The 19,460-nt window shown below is 52.2% G+C and overlaps 1 protein-coding gene across 1 annotated transcript in view; it reads left to right on the top strand.

The window, feature by feature from the left end:
- The window catches only part of LOC109944191 (uncharacterized), a 44,059-nt gene extending 25,022 nt beyond the window's left edge, over window positions 1-19,037 (top strand). Inside the window, exons 2-4 of the mRNA XM_020548872.2 lie at window positions 17,882-18,152; window positions 18,287-18,331; window positions 18,418-19,037. Coding sequence (XP_020404461.2) covers window positions 17,882-18,152; window positions 18,287-18,331; window positions 18,418-19,037 — 936 coding nt within the window. The remainder of the gene's footprint in view (window positions 1-17,881; window positions 18,153-18,286; window positions 18,332-18,417) is intronic.
- The last annotated feature ends 423 nt before the right edge of the window (window positions 19,038-19,460 follow it).

Below are 19,460 nucleotides of genomic sequence, written 5' to 3'. Positions count from 1 at the left end.
TCCTAGTGCATCAAATGAACATAGCATTTCATTTAAAACTTTTGAAGCTTCATATGTTTTAACTAACAAATCCGGCAAGGTAGTTGCCAAGTATGTTGGGGGCAAGCACAAGGGGTCAAAAACTTGTGTTTGGGTACTCAAAGTTCTTGTGTCTAATGCCAAAGGACCCAAAACCATTTGGGTACCTAAAGTCAAGAACTAAAATTGTTTTGTCGGTTTATGCATCCGGGGGCTCAAGTTGGATCATCGATAGCGGGTGCACAAACCACATGACAGGGGAGAAGAAGATGTTCTCCTCCTACGAGAAAAACCAAGATCCCCAACGAGCTATCACATTCGGGGATGGAAACCAAGGTTTGGTCAAAGGATTGGGTAAAATTGCTATATCTCCTGACCATTCAATTTCCAATGTTTTTCTTGTAGATTCCTTAGATTATAATTTGCTTTCCGTTTCACAATTATGTCAAATGGGCTACAACTGTCTTTTTACTAATGTAGGTGTCACTGTCTTTAGAAGAAGTGATGATTTAGTAGCATTTAAGGGAGTGTTAGAGGGTCAGCTATACTTGGTAGATTTTGATAGAGCTGAACTCGACACTTGCTTAATTGCTAAGACTAACATGGGTTGGCTTTGGCACCACCGACTAGCCCATGTTGGGATGAAGAATCTTCATAAGCTTCTAAAGGGAGAGCACATTTTAGGATTAACAAATGTTCCTTTTGAGAAAGACAGGATTTGTAGCGCATGCCAAGAAGGAAAGCAAGTTGGTGCTCATCATCCACATAAGAACATCATGACGACTGACAGGCCACTGGAGCTCCTACACATAGACCTATTCGACCCGATAGCTTACATAAGCATCGGTGGGAGTAAGTACTGTCTAGTTATTGTGGATGATTATTCTCGCTTCACTTGGGTATTCTTTTTTGCAGGAAAAATCTCATACCCAAGAGACATTAAAGGGATTCTTGAGACGGGCTCAAAACGAGTTCGGCTTAAGGATCAAGAAAATTAGAAGCGACAACGGGACGAAGTTCAAGAACTCACAAATCGAAGGCTTCCTTGAGGAGGAAGGCATCAAGCATGAGTTCTCTTTTCCCTACACGCCACAACAAAATGGTGTAGTGGAGAGGAAAAATAGAACTCTTTTGGACATGGCAAGAACCATGCTTGATGAGTACAAGACTTTGGATCAGTTTTGGGCCGAGGCAGTCAACACCGCCTGCTATGCCATCAACCGGTTGTATCTACACCGAATCCTCAAGAAGACATCATACGAACTCCTAACCGGTAAAAAGCCCAATATTTCATATTTTAGTGTCTTTGGTAGCAAATGCTTTATTCTTATTAAAAGAGGTAGAAAATCTAAATTTGCTCCTAAGACTTTAGAAGGCTTTTTACTAGGATATGATTCAAACACAAGGGCATATAGAGTCTTTAACAAGTCCACTGGACAAGTTGAAGTTTCTTGTGACGTTGTGTTTGATGAGACTAACGGCTCTCAAGTAGAGCAAGTTGATCTTGATGAGATAGTTGATGAAGAGGCTCCGTGCATCGCTCTAAGAAATATGTCCATTGGGGATGTGTGTCCTAAGGAATCCAAAGAGCCTCCAAATGCACAAGATCAACCATCCTCCTCCACGCAAGCATCTCCACCAACTCAAAATGAGGATGAGGCTCAAGTTGATGAAGAAGAAGATCAAGAAAATGAGCCACCTCAAGATGACGGCAATGATCAAGGGGGAGATGCAAATGATCAAGACAAGGAGGATGAAGAACCAAGGCCGCCACACCCAAGAGTCCACCAAGCAATCCAACGAGATCACCCCGTCGACACCATCCTCGGCGACATTCATAAGGGGGTAACCACTAGATCTCGTGTTGCTCATTTTTGTCAACATTACTCTTTTGTTTCCTCTATTGAGCCACACAGGATAGAGGAATCACTACAAGATTCGGATTGGGTGGTGGCAATGCAAGAGGAGCTCAACAATTTCACTAGGAATGAGGTATGACATTTGGTTCCACGTCCTAATCAAAATGTTGTAGGAACCAAATGGGTGTTCCGCAACAAGCAAGACGAGCATGGTGTGGTGACAAGGAACAAAGCCCGACTTATGGCCAAAGGACACTCACACGTCGAAGGTTTGGATTTTGGTGAAACCTATGCACCCGTAGCTAGGCTTGAATCAATTCGTATATTACTTGCCTATGCTACTTACCATGGCTTTAAGCTCTATCACATGGACGTGAAAAGTGCCTTCCTCAATGGACCAATCAAAGAAGAAGTCTATGTTGAGCAACCTCCCGGCTTTGAAGATAGTGAGTACCCTAACCATGTCTATAAACTCTCTAAGGCGCTTTATGGGCTCAAGCAAGCCCCAAGAGCATGGTATGAATGCCTTAGAGATTTCCTTATCACTAATGGATTCAAAGTCGGAAAGGCCGATCCTACACTCTTTACCAAAACACTTGAAAATGATTTGTTTGTATGCCAAATTTATGTTGATGATATTATATTTGGGTCTACTAACGAATCTACATGTGAAGAGTTTAGTAGGATCATGACACATAAATTCGAGATGTCTATGATGGGGGAGTTAAAGTACTTCTTAGGATTTCAAGTGAAGCAACTCCAAGAGGGCACCTTCATTAGCCAAACAAAGTATATTCAAGATATTCTAAGCAAGTTTGGGATGAAGGATGCCAAACCCATCAAGACACCCATGGGAACCAATGGGCATCTCGACCTCGACACGGAAGGTAAATCCGTCGATCAAAAGGTATACCGGTCGATGATAGGCTCTTTACTTTATTTATGTGCATCTCGACCGGACATTATGCTTTTCGTATGCATGTGTGCAAGATTCCAAGCCGACCCTAAGGAAGCTCACCTTACGGCCGTAAAACGAATCTTGAGATATTTGGCTTATACTCCTATGTTTGGGCTTTGGTATCCTAGGGGATCCAATTTTGATTTAATTGGTTACTCAGATGCCGATTGGGCGGGGTGTAAAATCAATAGAAAGAGCACATCGGGGACTTGCCAGTTCTTGGGAAGATCCTTGGTGTCTTGGGCTTCAAAGAAGCAAAATTTCGTAGCTCTTTCTACCGCCGAAGCCGAGTATATTGCCGCAGGTCATTGTTGCGCGCAATTGCTTTGGATGAGGCAAACCCTTAGGGATTATGGTTACAAATTAACCGAAGTTCCTCTTCTATGTGATAATGAGAGTGCAATCCGCATGGCGGATAATCCCGTTGAGCATAGCCGCACTAAACAAATAGCCATTCAATATCATTTTCTAAGGGATCACCAAAAAAAGGGAGATATCGAGATTGCATATATTAACACTAAAGATCAATTAGCCGATATCTTTACCAAGCCACTAGATGAACAAACTTTTAACAAACTTAGGCATGAGCTAAATATTCTTGATTCTAGGAATTTCTTTTGATATTTTGCACATATAGCTCATCAATATACCCTTGATCATGTATCTTTCATATGCTATGACTAATGTGTTTTCAAGTGAATTTCAAACCAAGTCATAGGTGTATTGAAAGGGAATTGGAGTCTTCGGCGAAGACAAAGGCTTCCACTCCGTAACTAATCCTTCGCCGTAGCTCCGGGCAACTCTCCGCCTTTGGTATAATCTTCACTCATGTTTTATTTGCCAAAGGGGAAGAAGTAGCTAGAAAAGGGCTATAATGGTTCCGTTTTGGCGATTTATGCCAAAGGGGGAGAGAGCATGAGCCCAAAGCAAAAGGACCGCACCACCACCAATTTCAAAAATTTTAGTCTTTCAATTTGGTTTAAAGAAGTATTTTCAAATTGGTATACCCTCTTGAACACTAAGAGGAGGATTTCATTAAGGGGGAGTTTTGTCTAGTCAAAGGAAAAGCATTTGAAACAAGGGGATAAAATTTCAAATCTTGAAAATGCTTCTCAAAATCTTATTCATTTACCTTTGACTATATTGCAAAAGGACTTTGAAAAGGATTTACAAAAGAATTTGCAAAAACAAAACATGTGGTGCAAGCGTGGTCCAAAATGTTAAAAACAAAGGAACAATCCATGCATATCCTATGAGTAGTTATATTGGCTCAATTCTAAGTAACCTTTGCACTTACATTATGCAAACTAGTTAAATTATGCACTTCTATACTTGCTTTGGTTTGTGTTGGCATCAATCACCAAAAAGGGGGAGAATGAAAGGGAATTAGGCTTACACCTATTTCCTAATTGATTTTGGTGGCTGAATTGCCCAACACAAATAATTGGACTAACTAGTTTGCTCTAGTCTATAAGTTATACAGGTGCCAAAGGTTCACAATAAGCCAATAAAAAGACCGAGAAAAGGGTTCAACAAAGAGAGCAAGGGACAACCGAAGTGTGCCCTGGTCTGGCGCACCGGACTGTCCGGTGTGCCACCGGACAATGTCCGGTGCACCAGGGAACTCCAAGCTCAACTCATCACCTTCGGGAATTTTCAGAAGCGCTTCGCTATAATTCACCGGACTGTCCGGTGCTCCAAGGAAGAGCGACTCTGAACTCACCAGCTTCGGGAATCCGCTCCGCTATAATTCACCGGACATGTCCGGTGCACACCGGACTGTCCGGTGAGCTAGCGGAGCAACGACTACTTCGCGCTAACGGTCGACTGCAACGCATTAAATGCGCGCCTGGGCGCGTAGAGGAGCAGTGCACGCGCGGGTGGCACACCGGACAGTCTACAGGACTTGTCCGGTGCGCCACCGGACAGCCATGTGGGCCCACAAGTCAGAGCTCCAACGGTCGGAACCCAATGGCCTGGTGACGTGGCTGGCGCACCGGACAGTGTCCGGTGGCGCACCGGACTGTCCGGTGCACCATGCGACAGCAGCCTCCACCAAACAGCTAGTTTGGTGGTTGGGGTTATAAATACCCCTAACCACCCCACATTCAAGTTATCCAAGTTTTCCACCTTCCAACTACTTACAAGAGCTAAGCATTCAATACAAGACACACCCAAGTGATCAAATCCTCTCCCAATTCCACACAAGGCTTTAGTGATTAGTGAGAGAGATTTATTGTGTTCTTTTGAGCTCTTGTGCTTGGATTGCTTCTTTCTTTCATTCTTTCTTGCGATCATCTCATTTGTAAGCAAGGCAAGAGACACCAATTGTGTGGTGGTCCTTGCGGGAAGTTTGATTCCCATTTGATTTGAGAAGAGAAGCTCACTCGGTTCGAGGGACCGTTTGAGAGAGGGAAAGGGTTGAAAGAGACCCGGTCTTTGTGACCGCCTCAACGGGGAGTAGGTTTGCGAGAACCGAACCTCGGTAAAACAAATCCGCGTGTCACACTCTTTGTTCGCTTGCGATTTGTTTTGCATCCTCTCTCTCAGACTTGATTATATTTCTAACGCTAACCCGGCTTGTAGTTGTGATCAAGTTTGTAAATTTCAGATTCGCCCTATTCACCCCCCTCTAGGCGACTTTCATCCTCCCCTCCCCTCATGTTCCCTCATCCGGCCATCTCCTCCGGCCCTCCTCGATCCACTCGCTCTCGGCGTCCTCGTCCGACTGACCCGACGTCCTCGGCGTCGGCTCTCCCCTCCTGTCCCCTCGTCTCGACCCGCTCGCTCTCGGCGCCGGCTCTTCCCTATCCTGTCCCCCGTCTAAACATCGAACTAAATATTATTTTTGAGCTGGCTGTACTATTTTTCCCTTCTCATCAAAGGTTTTTAATGAGTCAACCACAAAATAGCTTAATTTTATTTGGTCATATATGTTTTGTACCTCTATTTTGTATTATTTTTGTATCTTATATGTATATGTATTACTGTTTTATATACATGGAGCGCCCTAGCACCAGTGGTGGAGGACGGAATAATAATTAGGTATGGCTGAAAAAGGATAAAAAAGAAGAAAAAATGCAACACATAGGTTCGAAACTTGGAACCTATTGATCACCAACAGTATGTACTTACCACTACACCAAACATGTTTTTTAGGTATGGCTTCAGCCATAGTAAGCCATAATGGGTGCTCTGCCACTGCCTAGCTGTTGGGGCGAAGGCAAAGACGCCACCCTTCGCTCGAGGCCTTCGCTGCAGTCGCTGGTCTGACAGAGACAAAACGGGTAGGGACACCCTTCGCTCTATTCGGCACCAGACAAAGGCCTGCGCAAGGCGTCATCCCATAGTGCAGCCTCGCCCAGCTCAGAGGCCCACGTGCGATCTGGCCCATTGTAACGGGCCCTGCGTGGCCGCCGCGTGTTACGAGCCTAATTTGTAAAGGCGTCCCTGTAATTACAGTCTGTAACCCTGCTTTATGGGAATATTCTGGGGATAACCTAGGTAGCTGAGGGCATATGCGTCCTTAACACAAGGCGCTGGGCACTTAGGTACCTATAAATACCCCCGCACAGTGCCCGTGAGAGGCCAGATTAACAGAGCTATTGCCCACACGCGCGAGAGCCCTGCTTACGTCATTGTTCTCCCTTGTTGGATCCCCTTGCAACTGAGAGCAAGTTCCAACATTTGGCGCCCACCATTCGTGCTACGAGAAAACCACCCACGATGGCACCCTAGAGAGCTATCCCGAAGGCTGACGAGGCTGCGAAGGCAGCACTGCTCGCTGCAAGAAAGGGCAAGGCCCTCGCCCTCACCCAATCCACCCACCAAGAGGCCACTGAAGACAACGTTCCCCGCACCTGCGAAGACGACACTCCCCGCACCTGCGGCCCTGAAGGACAATCGCAGCCACCCTCAGGCTTCGCCCCACTGGAGGGCGCGGACCTCACCGAGGATGGTGAAGTCCTCGGCGTCTCAGCGGAAGAACAGCTACAGCTGCGCGCCCTGCGCCTCAAGAACCGCAATCTCTAGAGGCAGAAGGAGATACTCGAGGCCAAGCGCCAGCGCGTGTCCGCACTAGCCAAAGTGCGGCAAATGATACGCGACGAAGAGCAGAAGGCCCAGGACCTCGAGCGGGAGATCGCGCTGATGCAGCGCGAAGGCCACCTTGGCCTGCAGCAAGGGCCACCCCTCCAGCAGCGCGCACAACTAGAAGACACGCGCGAAGGCCACCTCAGCCTGCAGCATGGGCCACCCCTGCAACACCGCGCACAACCGGAAGACCCGCGTTTCCCCCAGCGCGATCACACTTTCCCGCACGCCGCGCCATTCCAAGGGGTCAACTATCTCGACGAGCGAAGTCCCCTGGCGCCACACCTGCAAGTGACGCCTTGGCCAGCTAACTTCCGGGCAGGGACCTATCCCAAGTACAACGGCAGCACCGACCCGGCGCAATACATAATGAGTTATCAGGTCGCCGTTGCATCTTCCAGAGGGGACGACGCCACAATGGCGAAGTCTTTCATCATCGCCCTAGAGAGCCCAGCTCTCACCTGGTTCACCAGGTTGCCTCCGTTGTCCATTGATTCCTGGAGAAGCCTCAGGGACAAGTTCCTGCTCAACTTCCAAGGGTACCGCCCAGACACCGACGCATTGGCCGAACTCTCGCTCTGCAAGCAGCTGGAAAAGGAGACTCTGCGGGAGTATTACCGCAAATTTTTAACACTCAAGTCACAGCTGCCCTCAATCGATGATCAGATCGCTATCCACTACGCTATCAGTGGCCTTCGCGCCGGCGTCCTCTACAGCCACTGTATCAGAGATCCACCCAAGAACCTCCAGGAACTATACCAGCTCTTTGAAAAATATGCCAAATCCGAAGAGCTCCACCAGCGCAAGGTTGAGTCGCAGCGGAAACCCAAAGATGCTCCACAGTCCAGCCGCACGTGGACGAGGCCTCCGCAGCCAGACTCCGATCGAGACGGCCGCAGTCAGCAGCAAGTGCACAACATCGCCAACCAGCACCCCGCTGCTGACCCCTCTCGTCGCCAGGAATATCCCCCTGAGGGCCGCAGAAATGGGACTCGTGGTAGGGGTCGAGGGCGTGCGCAGCCGCCACGCCGATTCTACTGCCTCTTCCATGGCGAAGACTGCGCCCACCAAACCAAAGACTGCCTCGAAACGAAGGCCACCAGAGACAGAATGGCACGGGCGCAGCCAGCTGACAACCCCAGAGTTGTCGCACACACTTACCAGCAACCCCCTCCACCATATATCCACGCCCCCGCCCCGCATCCACCGCACCACGCTTACCAACACCATCAGGAAGTACAAATCATACCTCCCCCACCCCCACCACCACACCAGCAACACCAAAACATCCCCCACGCCCCAAAGCAGGAAGACTTCGCCGATCAACCGTATCGCGGAGTCATTCACATGATAACGGGGGGGGGGTCCAGCACTGACTTCGACACCAAGCGGCAGAAGCGGGACCACTACCGCAGCATCAACCACGTCGCCGTCACTGGCCCAGTCGTGCAGACAAAGTGGTCCCACATACCGCTAACCTTCGACGCACGAGACGTCGACCTGCGCAGCGCCCCCCACATCGACACCATGGTTATCAATTGCAGCGTGGCAGGCTAGGACCTACACAAAGTTCTAGTCGACAATGGCAGTCAGGCGGACATCATCTTCCTCCACGCCTTCGACCGCATGGGTATAAGCCACAGCCTGCTCAAGCCTTCGGACAACCCGTTGTATGGCTTCGGCGGCAAGGGCACTTTTCTTGTCGGCAAAATAGAGTTGCCCCTCTCCTTCGGTGTAGCACCCAATGCCCGAAGTGAGCAAGTGACTTTTGATATCGTGGATATGGTATATCCATACAACGCCATCATGGGTCGGGGCTCCATCAATAAGTTCGAAGCCGCCATTCACGGACTGTACCTATGTATGAAGATACCAGGTCCGCTAGGCGTCATTACGGTCTACGGCAACCAACAGACGGCGCGCAACATAGAGCGGGACTTCGTGCCCGGTCAGAGAAACGTGCACTGCCTCACGACCCAGCGCGAGGTCCCCGCGCCCGCCAGCACAACCGATAAACAGCATGACAAGGCACAGCTGCAGAGCCAAGACGGGACCAAGACTGTCCCCCTCGATCAGGCCACGCCCAAGCAGACAGTCACTATCAACGAAGACCTCACCTCGCATGAAGAAGAGAAACTCCTCTGCTGCCTGTCCAAGAATAAAGATGTCTTCGCCTGGTCCACCCTCGACCTGGTCGGAGTCAGCCGATCCATAATTGAGCACAGCTTGGGAATTGACCCTTCGGTGCGACCAAAAAAGCAGAGGCTTTGCAAAATGTCCGACGAAAAGACAGAGGCCGCCAAGGCGGAGGTGCACCGCCTCCTGGAGGCTAAATTCATCGAGCCGGTGGCTTACCCCACGTGGCTCTCCAATGTTGTAATGGTGCAGAAAAAAAGTGGGAAGTGGCGAATGTGCATAGACTTCACCAGTCTCAACAAGGCCTGCCCAAAGGACAATTTCCCGTTGCTGCGGATCGACAAAATAGTCGATAGCGCGGCCGGATGCGAGGTCATGTCACTCCTCGACTGCTTCTCCGGTTACCACCAGATATACATGAAGGAGGAAGACAAGGCTAGCACCAGCTTTATAACACCCTTCGGCACATATTGCTTCATCAGAATGCCGGAGGGACTCAAGAACGCCGGGTCCACCTTCTCCAGACTCACCAAAACAGTGCTCGAAGGGCAAGTTGGCAGAAATATATTTACATATGTGGACGACATCGTCGTCGCCAGCAAGAGCAAGGAGGACCATCTCGCTGACCTCGTCGAGACATTCGCGAACATGCGAGACGCACGACTCCGCCTAAACCCGGAAAAGTGCGTCTTCGGCGTTCGCCAAGGCAAAATATTGGGCTACCTGGTATCACACCGCGGCATCGAGGCCAGCCCAACCAAGATCCAGGCCATCATAAACATGACGCCTCCGCAGTCCGCCAGGGACGTCCAGCGCCTGACAGGCAGATTGGCCGCTCTCAACAGATTCATCTCCAGGTCTGCCGAGCGAAGTCTCCCCTTCCTCAAAACACTCCGCGGTGCAAAAGACTTCGCCTGGGGACCAGAGCAGGCAGCGGCCTTCGCCTCGCTAAAACAGTACCAGTCGGAGTTGGCCGTCCTCACAAGCCCCGACTCCTCGCTCCCCCTATTGCTCTACGTCGCGGCTTCGCCGCATGCGGTCAGCGCGGCACTAGTGCAGGAGCAGACAATTGAGGGCGTGGTCAGGCAGTGCCCTGTTTACTATGTCTCTGAAGTACTGACACCGTCCAAGTGCAACATGACAGAGCTGGAGAAGATTGCCTACGCGGTCGTTATGTCTTCGCGTAAACTGCGCCACTACTTCGAAGCATTCAAGGTCCGAGTCACCTCAGACAGGGGACTCGGCGAATTATTCAGAAACCCAGAGGCATCGGTGAGGATTGCCAAGTGGGCAGCCGAACTATCCGGCTACCACATCAGCTTTGAGCCCAGGACAGCCATCAAGTCACAAGTCCTGGCAGACTTCGTCGTCGACTGGACTGGGCCAATAACACAACCAGACCCGTCCGCAGAGAAGGTTTGGACGATCCATTGCGACGGCGCATGGTGCCATGCGGGGGCAGGCGCCGCTGCAGTCATCACCTCACCAACCGGGGTCAAGCACAGATATGCAGCACGCCTCAGCTTCGCTCTGGAATCCGACAGAAGCACAAATAATATAGCAGAATATGAAGCAGTCATCCTCGGCCTCCGCAAGCTAAGGGCCCTCGGAGTCACCACCTGCATCATCAAAACAGACTCCAAGGTAGTTGCCGGCCAGGTCGAGAAAGACTACGCAGCAAAGGACCCCGCACTTATGCAATACCTCGCGGCTATCCGAAGTCTCGAGAGACAATTCAAGGGATTCACCTTGCAGCATGTGGATAGGGCCAAGAATGAAGAGGCCGACGCATTGGCCAAGGCCGCCGCCAGGGGCGAGTTCTTGCCCTCCGACGTGTTCTTTCACATCATCGGCACGCCAGCCGTCCGGAGCCCCGAAGGGCTCCAAATAACTAATGACAGTGAGGGCCACCGCATAGTCAACCTAATCATGACCGAAGACTGGCGGGCACCAATAACCCTGTTCCTACAGGGGTACTATCATCCAACCGACATCAGCGAGGCCAAGCGCCTCAGACATCGAAGCCGGGACTTTGCATTGATCGAAGGCCAACTCTACAAGAAAGGGGTCAGTCAGCCAATGCTTAAGTGCGTCACCGAAACCGAAGGCATCCAGATCCTACGCGAAGTCCACAGTGGCACGTGCGGCTCACACGCAGGGCCAAGGGCCCTAGCTGCCAAGGTGATCTGCCAAGGCTTTTACTGGCCCGCAATAATCTGCGCCGCAAATCGGGTCACAAGGTCCTGCGAAGCCTGCCAGAAGTTTTCTCCTCGGTCAGGCAGCCCCTCGCAGTATACAAAGCTGATCGCCCACACATGGCCTCTCCAGCGCTGGGGCCTGGACATTGTCGGGCCCCTGCCCACCGCTCAGGGGAACCTTAAGTTCGCCTTCGTCGCTGTCGAGTACTTCACCAAATGGATCGAGGCAAGGGCTGTTTCCACAATAACATCAAAGACTGCCCAAAAATTCTTCTGGCAAAACATTGTTTGCCGCTTCGGAGTACCGTCCGAACTAACAGTTGACAACGACAAGCAGTTTGACAGCCAAGACTTCAAGGATTTTTGTTTCTCCATTGGCACCAAGCTTGCCTTCGCTTCAGTTTACCACCTGCAGTCCAACGGAGTTGTGGAGCGCGCCAATGGAAAAATCTTCACAGCCGTCAAAAAGATGCTCCTCGACGAAAAGAAGGGCAGATGGACCGAATTATTACCCGAGGCGGTCTGGGCACTAAACACGACTGAGTGCAGGGCGACCGGGTTCACTCCTTTCCGCCTTCTATACGGATCGGAGGCCATGACCCCACAAGAAATAAAACATGGGTCCCCACGAACGGCTCCGTCAGCCGTCCCCGACGTGGACGAGCCAACCTCAAAGGATCTCATCGACGGAGACCGAGTCTTCGCCTTACAGGCACTAAACAAATACCAAGCCCAGACAAAAGCATGGCGCGACCACTCAGTCATCCCGAGGGAGTTCAGCGAAGGAGACCTCGTACTCGTCCGAACAGCTCGGACAGAGTCCAGGGGCAAGCTAGAGCCCAAGTGGGAAGGCCCCTTCATTGTCAAGACGAAAGCTTCCCCCAGCGCTTACAGGCTCGCGACGCCAAACGGCGAAGACTTGGAGCACTCCTGGAATATTGACAACCTCCGCAAATTTTTTGTTTGACTCATCAGGGCCGATTCGCCCTTGTAATTCGTAAAAACAATTTTATTCTGGCCCGCACTCTTTTCCTCCCGGGGGGTGAGGTTTTTTACGAGGCGGAGCCATGTAATATACAAGTGAAAAATCCCCCGCAAAAACATGCGTCGAAAAAAGACCGCGACGACGGCCTTCGACATTCGACCACTACGAGGTCACCGCGAGGCTCAGCGCTAGCCACCCTCGCGTGCGACAAATCCGCGCAGAAGTCGCCTAAGGGTGCAGTCGGACTAGCACAACAAGTGCGTAAAAATCGAAGTCTTCCGCGAAGACTATCCGCGCAGAAGTCGCCTAAGGGTGCAGCCGGACTAGCACAACAAGTGCGTAAAAATCGAAGTCTTCCGCGAAGACTATCCGCGCAGAAGTCGCCTAAGGGTGCAGCCGGACTAGCACAACAAGTGCGCAAAAATCGAAGTCTTCCGCGAAGACTATCCGCGCAGAAGTCGCCTAAGGGTGCAGCCGGACTAGCACAACAAGTGCGTAAAAACCGAAGTCTACCGCGAAGACTACCCGCGCAGAAGTCGCCTAAGGGTGCAGCCGGACTAGCACAACAAGTGCGTAAAAACCGAAGTCTACCGCGAAGACTATCCGCACAGAAGTCGCCTAAGGGTGCAGCCGGACTAGCACAACAAAAGCAAAAACGACAACACCAAACTGTCCGCGCCAAGACCCACTATATGCGCACCAGCACAGCATAACAAAACACACCAGAGGAATAAAGCCTTTGCAAGCATAGCCAAGTGTGCGGGGGCACACAACCTCATCATACAAGCCTTTACACATGTACAAGCGAGGGCACCACACTCTACATCGGCTCAACCTTAGGAATTAATTCCCATCTCCCTATAATTAAATAACATTATCCTAAGCTCCTCACCCGCAAAAAGACTTCGCAATTCCCCTTCACCTGTACTCACGGCGGCTGGCAAAGACAATAGTTCCTGCCGGCCAGCCCTACTCACACGAAGCCGACCTCCCTCCGCTTCACTCACTCTGCGTTTCGCAACCGCCCTTCGTCGCCGGCGCCCAGTACTAGGACCAGGCACATCTTCTGTGTCCGCAGCGTGCGGTGAAGCCTCCGCCGCAGCCACATCCAAGGCCGCAAAATAGTCCAAATCCTCCTCCGACGACTCCTCAGTCCACTCAACCGAGCTCCCAGAGTCAGCAAAATCAGAAAACTCAGATGCAGAACCATCACATTTATTACCACCATCCACGGTCGAAGCCGCCAAAAATTTAGTAGTGGCGGTTGCGTGCGCAGGCCCAAAATCTTGAACCTGCGCAGCAACCAAAATTCAGCAACATATCCAAAATTCCCTAACTATCTACACCCACTACGCCACCTGCGAAGACCCTGTCGTTGCGGGAGACTCCGTCGTTGCCTCCGCTGTCGCTTCCGCCGCCACCGTCGCAGGATCTTCAGCACTCGGCGCAGCGGCTGCGGGGGCATCAGGCGCGCCTTGGGCGGTCTCTGGGGGCAGGTCTCCGCCGGCCGCAGTGGATGCGGGGGCATCCGGTGCGCCTTCCGCAGTCTCCAGGGGCGGCTCCAGGGCGGCCCCGGACGTGGCCTCCGCCGGGGTCGGCTCTGGGTCAGGCAGCGCGCTGTTCAACGCCCCGAAGTCGTCCACCCTCTCGCCACGCGCCGCCTAAGACACAACACACAAAATTCAGCAAACCCACACATTGCCCACATCCAGCAAACGCCAAACAAACGAAAACGTTACCTGAGCCCTCGCCGTCTCGGCCCGCTCCCTGACCATCTCGCGACTGTGCGGACCCCACATCCGGTCGTAGATAGCTCCGGCGGATTCCTTCACTATGGGGTCCTCAACCTTATATATATCTCGCTCAAAATCTTCATCGGCTTGGTCGAAGACCTCGAAGTGCTGGCACCCTTCGCGGGAGAGCGCGTTCATCGCCCCCTCGCAGGTGACCAGGGAGGCATACGACATAAACCCCTCCACGACAGTGGGGAGTGCCTGCAACTCCTCCTGCACCCATTCCAGGCAGCGAAGTCCGGGCTCTCGGTCCGGCACTTCGAAGTCACCGGTCCGCGCGCCCAGCTCATGGTATGTATCCATAAGCTGTTTGCGCGTCCGCTCTGCCTCCGCGCGCGACGCGGCCTCGGCCCTCTCCACGCGGCTCTCCAGGGCGGTGAGCCGCTCCTGCAGCTGCTCGGCACGCTCCCTGGCAACATTGCCCTCCGCCCGCGCCAATTTAGCCTTCGCCTGCGCAGCCTGCGCCTTGGCGAGGGCCTCGTTGGTCTCCCTCCTCTCCCCCGCCAGTTGGCGCTGGAGGTCAGTCTTCTCCCTCTCCAGTGCGGCCACCTTGTCCGCCAGCTTGCGGCACTTACTGTCGGCGGCTGATTTTTCACGGACGGCGTCAGCATGTTGCGTCCGAAGTCTCTCGACTTCGGCAGACACAACTGCCGTGAGCGCCCCCGACGCTGTACGGTCGACGAAGTCAGCCTCCTGCAAAACACACGTAAGACCGCGGCCCCAGCAAAGCCAACAAAAAAAACCCCGAAGCCTAGCTCAACGGACCTGACTTAGTGCCTCCTTCACCTCCTTCAGCCAGCGGGACACAGCGCCCGCCTCATCCCTGACAGCCGCGAGGGCCGACACCTCGCCTCCGGCGCTAAGAGCCCCGCCCTTCGCCTTCGGCACCACGGCAGCCGTCGTGGTCGCCGCGGCAGGCGCAACTATAGCAAGTTGGCCTTCGTCCGACCCTGCGACGTATCAACGAATAAATTAAAAAAACGAGCCAACGACTTACCACCAAGATAGTCATCCACACTAATATCGGTGGCGAAGTCGGCGACACGCTTGCCTGACGACGGCAACGCTCGGGCCGCCTTCGCGACCTCCGGCACTCTGCTGGACGGCAGCACAACCTTCGTCGATTTGGAGCCTCCGGCGCCTGCCGTTGCCTCCGGCGCCTTGCTAGATGCAGGGACGCCCAACTTCGCCGCCAGCGGCGGCTTGCCTCCGCCGGGGGCCAAAGCCTTCGCAGCCCCCCGCTGCCTCTTCGGCCTGGCTTCAACGAGCCTGACAACCGCCTGGCGCTTTTGTGCAGCTCCCTGGCGATCCTTGTCCATCACTGCCGACACAACAGCAGCAATATTCCGCCCGTAAGGAAAAACTCTCCATTCACGAACCATGCGATATGTAAAAAAGTCCTCGCCAGCCGCGCGGGGGATAGGAACATTCCTAGGCCAACAACCCCCGGTAACCCTCAGCATCCGAGCCGAAGACTCCCGGAGCTCGGGCGAAGACATCCTTCCCCCCGGGGCCGCGCATGTCCTCATCAATTCTCTAGCAAAACCATCGGAAACCCCAAGTCCTCCCATGGCAGTACCTAGTTTCCTCTTCTTAGAGGATGGGGCGGCCGCCGGCGCAGGGTCGTCTCTAGTCTCCACCACCGGCTTCTTCCCACGGCGGTCCACATCGTCTTGACCAGGATAGCCATCATACGGCAGTTGATTCAATTCAAAAACCCTGTTCAGACGGTCATTCGACCCGCGGATTTCCCAGCTACGCTGGCCCTCTGTCCTCGGCACGTAACGACCAACGAGCCGCACCACCCCATCCCCTGCCTCACGCACAAAGGCGGCCGGATCGCGGCTTTGCAGATTCAGCGCGAAGGCGGGACTTCGCACCACCCTCCCACCGTGGAAAGGCATCTGGCGAGGGCACACTTCGCCCAACGCCCAGCCATGCGCCAAGGGCCATACCCCGTACGCCACAAATTCTTCCACCAAATCGCGCCCACTGCTCAGGCCGGCGGCGCACCGAAGGGCCCCTTTGTCCGCATCCTCCTCCGCCACCTCAAAGGGCGGGTACGCTGAGTAAAAATGAGAACACATCTCGGACACGGGGAGTCCCTCATGGTCTTCGACGGTACCCTCAGCAACGTAAAACCAAAACTCATTCCAGTTGCCCCACTTGTTGCGGGCGCAAGGAACCAACTCGACTACCTGCATCGTGGTCTTGCCGGTCTTCGGCGTAAACGTGCAGGACCCAAACTGAGCAACTTCATCTCCAATCATCCTCTTCTGCCAGTGCAAGCAATAATACTTCGCAAAGACTTCGACCGATGGCTGTCCGCCGTACGAAGTCGTCGCCCAGACATACTTCGACAGAGCCACCACGGCGTTCGGTGTCAGCTGATGTATCTGAACGTTAAACCTGCGCAGGACTTCGCCAACAAATCGGTGCGCAGGCAGGCGGAGACCGGCGGCGAAGAACGCCTCGAACACAACCAACTCGCCCTCCGGCTCGGGGACTTCCTCCGTCCCCGGGACACGAGCAACTCCGCCGCTGAAGTAACCCAACCGCTGCATATCTTGCACGCGGACCGACGACATCAGCGACACGCCAAAATCCACAGAATCGCCGGCGCGCAACTCCTCCGCCATCAAACTACTCAGCGTCTCCTCAGACGAGGCGTTGGCCGGCGGCGAGGCGTCGGCCGGCGGCGTAGCGGCAGCGGAAGAAGAGGAGGTCAGCATCGCTACGTACCGTCGGCGGCGGCGGGCGGTCTGCTTCACTCGAGCCAGATCTCCGGCGAACAAGAGCACGACGGGCAGACGAGCAACAAGACGGTGAAAAAAGGCGGCTAGGGTTTTCACGGAGCGCGGAAAGTGAAGTTCAAAAAGCACCGACCCCCGCCCCCTTTTATAGACAGGGCGCGGCTCTTCGGGAAACCCACAGTCCAACAGGGCGCGGTGCTTCGGGAAACCCGCAATCCAACAATACGCTGTGAATCAACGGTCATGTCAAAAACCCCCGCGGAACCACTTCGAGCGAGGGCAGTGTCTCCGCCATCTAGCGACGTCTTTGGCACCAGGTGACTTTGTCGAACTGGTCCCTCGGAGGGCAAATGTTGGGGCGAAGGCAAAGACGCCACCCTTCGCTCGAGGCCTTCGCTGCAGTCGCTGGACTGACAGAGACAAAACGGGCAGGGACACCCTTCGCTCTATTCGGCACCAGACGAAGGCCTGCGACGGCGTCATCCCACAGTGCAGCCTCGCCCAACTCAGAGGCCCACGTGCGATCCGGCCCATTGTAACGGGCCCTGCGTGGCCGCCGCGTGTTACGGGCCTAATTTGTAAAGGCGTCCCTGTAATTACAGTATGTAACCCTGCTTTATGGGAATATTCTGGGGATAACCTAGGTAGCTGAGGGCACATGCGTCCTTAACACAAGGCGCTGGGCGCTCAGGTACCTATAAATACCCCCGCACAGTGCCCGTGAGAGGCCAGATTAACAGAGCTATTGCCCACACGCGCGAGAGCCCTGCTTACGTCATTGTTCTCCCTTGTTGGATCCCCTTGCAACTGAGAGCAAGTTCCAACACTAGCACAATACGACACCTTAGTCTTTTTGAGCCGATCCGGCACACATAAGTAATTGTGGGTCGTACCATGGACCGCTGGCTCGGCCCATGTGCCGGCACGGCACGGTTTATAATTAAGATTGTGTTTTAGCGGGCCGTGTCTAGATAGGCTTGTGCAGGGGCGGAGGACCCTATGTGGCGAGGTATGGCCCAAGCCATACCTTGGCCCAGCCCAATTAGCAATTAGTATCTAGGTCATTACTCATTTAATCATTAGCAATAGCAACTCTGCACCGCACCGGCCGCCGCCTTTCTTCCCTGCTCGCCTGACGCCGCCTTTCTTCCTTGCTCCTGCTCGCTCGCTGCTACTCTGCTCCTGCCTCCTGCTCTCCTCACCTGCACGGCTGCAGACCTGCTCGGTGCTCGCAGCTCATTGCCGGTCTGTCCTCACCCCGCCAAGGCGCCAAACGAGTCGCTGGCCCTCTGCAGACAGCAGACCGACAAGGTTTCAGTTTCAGCACTGTCGCTCGCTGCTGTCAGCTGTGGACAACTGGGTAAGCAGAACCCTTATTTCCTGAACCCCTTTGTTCAGTTTAGATGTAGTCAAAATATAAATTACAAATGTGTGAAGTGAACTGATTAAGTATTTCTGTTGCCTAGATTTAAACTGGTGATTTAATTATTTGAGCAATGGTTGGAAATAAGAAGGGAAAGAATAAGGCTTCACAAAAAGGTATATTATGTAATTTGTGAAGAAATATTTGAGCTACTTTATTAAGCTAGTAAAGTACTAAACATGTATGATTGATTTTTTTACAGATTTGAAGAGCTATTTTAGCCAAGGTTCCAGTGGCTCAAGTCTAAGTACTCATGGCAGCGGCGTAGTTGCTATTGTAGAAGATGTGCCTTTAGAAGAAAATGTATTGCCATCTGTAGAACATGATGAAGAAGAAGAACAAGTTCAAGAAGGTATAACTGACTTCAACCCGAATCACATTATTTCTGGTCCGGGTCTTCGTATTCCAATCGAAAGATTTTATGCAAATATTAGAGATGAAGTTAGGAGAGCTTTTATAGCTAAAGGTCCAACCCAACCAACCGGTCATAGATTTCCTCCATCAAGTGATAAAAGGAGCTTTCAGAAAAAGTGGTTTAGTCAATATAGTTGGTTGGAATATAGTGTGGAGAAGAATAAGGCATATTGCTTCTATTGCTACCTTTTTAAGAATGATCGAATGGATGACAAATTTGGTTATGATGCCTTTACAAAAGCTGGGTTCTCACAATGGAAAAATGCTTATCTTGCACTTCCAAAACATGTTGGTGGGCCTAGTAGCATACACAATGTTGCATCAACATCATTTCATGATTTTGATAACCAAAGGTCAAGCATAAAACATAAGGTTTCAAGTTATAGCAAAGATGCATTGATCAAATGAGTTGTCTTTGATCTTGCAAAGGAAACATCAAAATATTGTTCAAGCTATGTCTTTAGTTGTTGATGTGAAGACACTTTTGATTAATTTGAGAAGTGAAGGTTGGGAGCCATTGTTTGAAGAAACCAAAACATTTTGTTTGGAAAATGATATCCCAATACCAAATATGGAGGATATGGTACCACGATTTGGTCGATCAAGAAAAGGTGGGAGAAACAATATCACTCAAGATCATTTTTTTCGTATTGATACCTTCTATGCTGCTATAGATGCTATTACCACTGAGTTTGATCATCGCTTCAATGAGACATCCTCGGAGTTGTTGGTTTGTTTTGCTTGTCTTGATCCAAGAGACTCATTCTCCAAGTTTGATGTAGATAAGCTTTCTCGGCTTGCGGATATCTATTGTGACGACTTCTCTTTTGA

Source organism: Zea mays, chromosome 2 (assembly GCF_902167145.1).
Source record: "Zea mays cultivar B73 chromosome 2, Zm-B73-REFERENCE-NAM-5.0, whole genome shotgun sequence".
Classification (NCBI taxonomy): domain Eukaryota; kingdom Viridiplantae; phylum Streptophyta; class Magnoliopsida; order Poales; family Poaceae; genus Zea; species Zea mays.
This window is presented reverse-complemented; position numbering and strand designations above follow the sequence as displayed.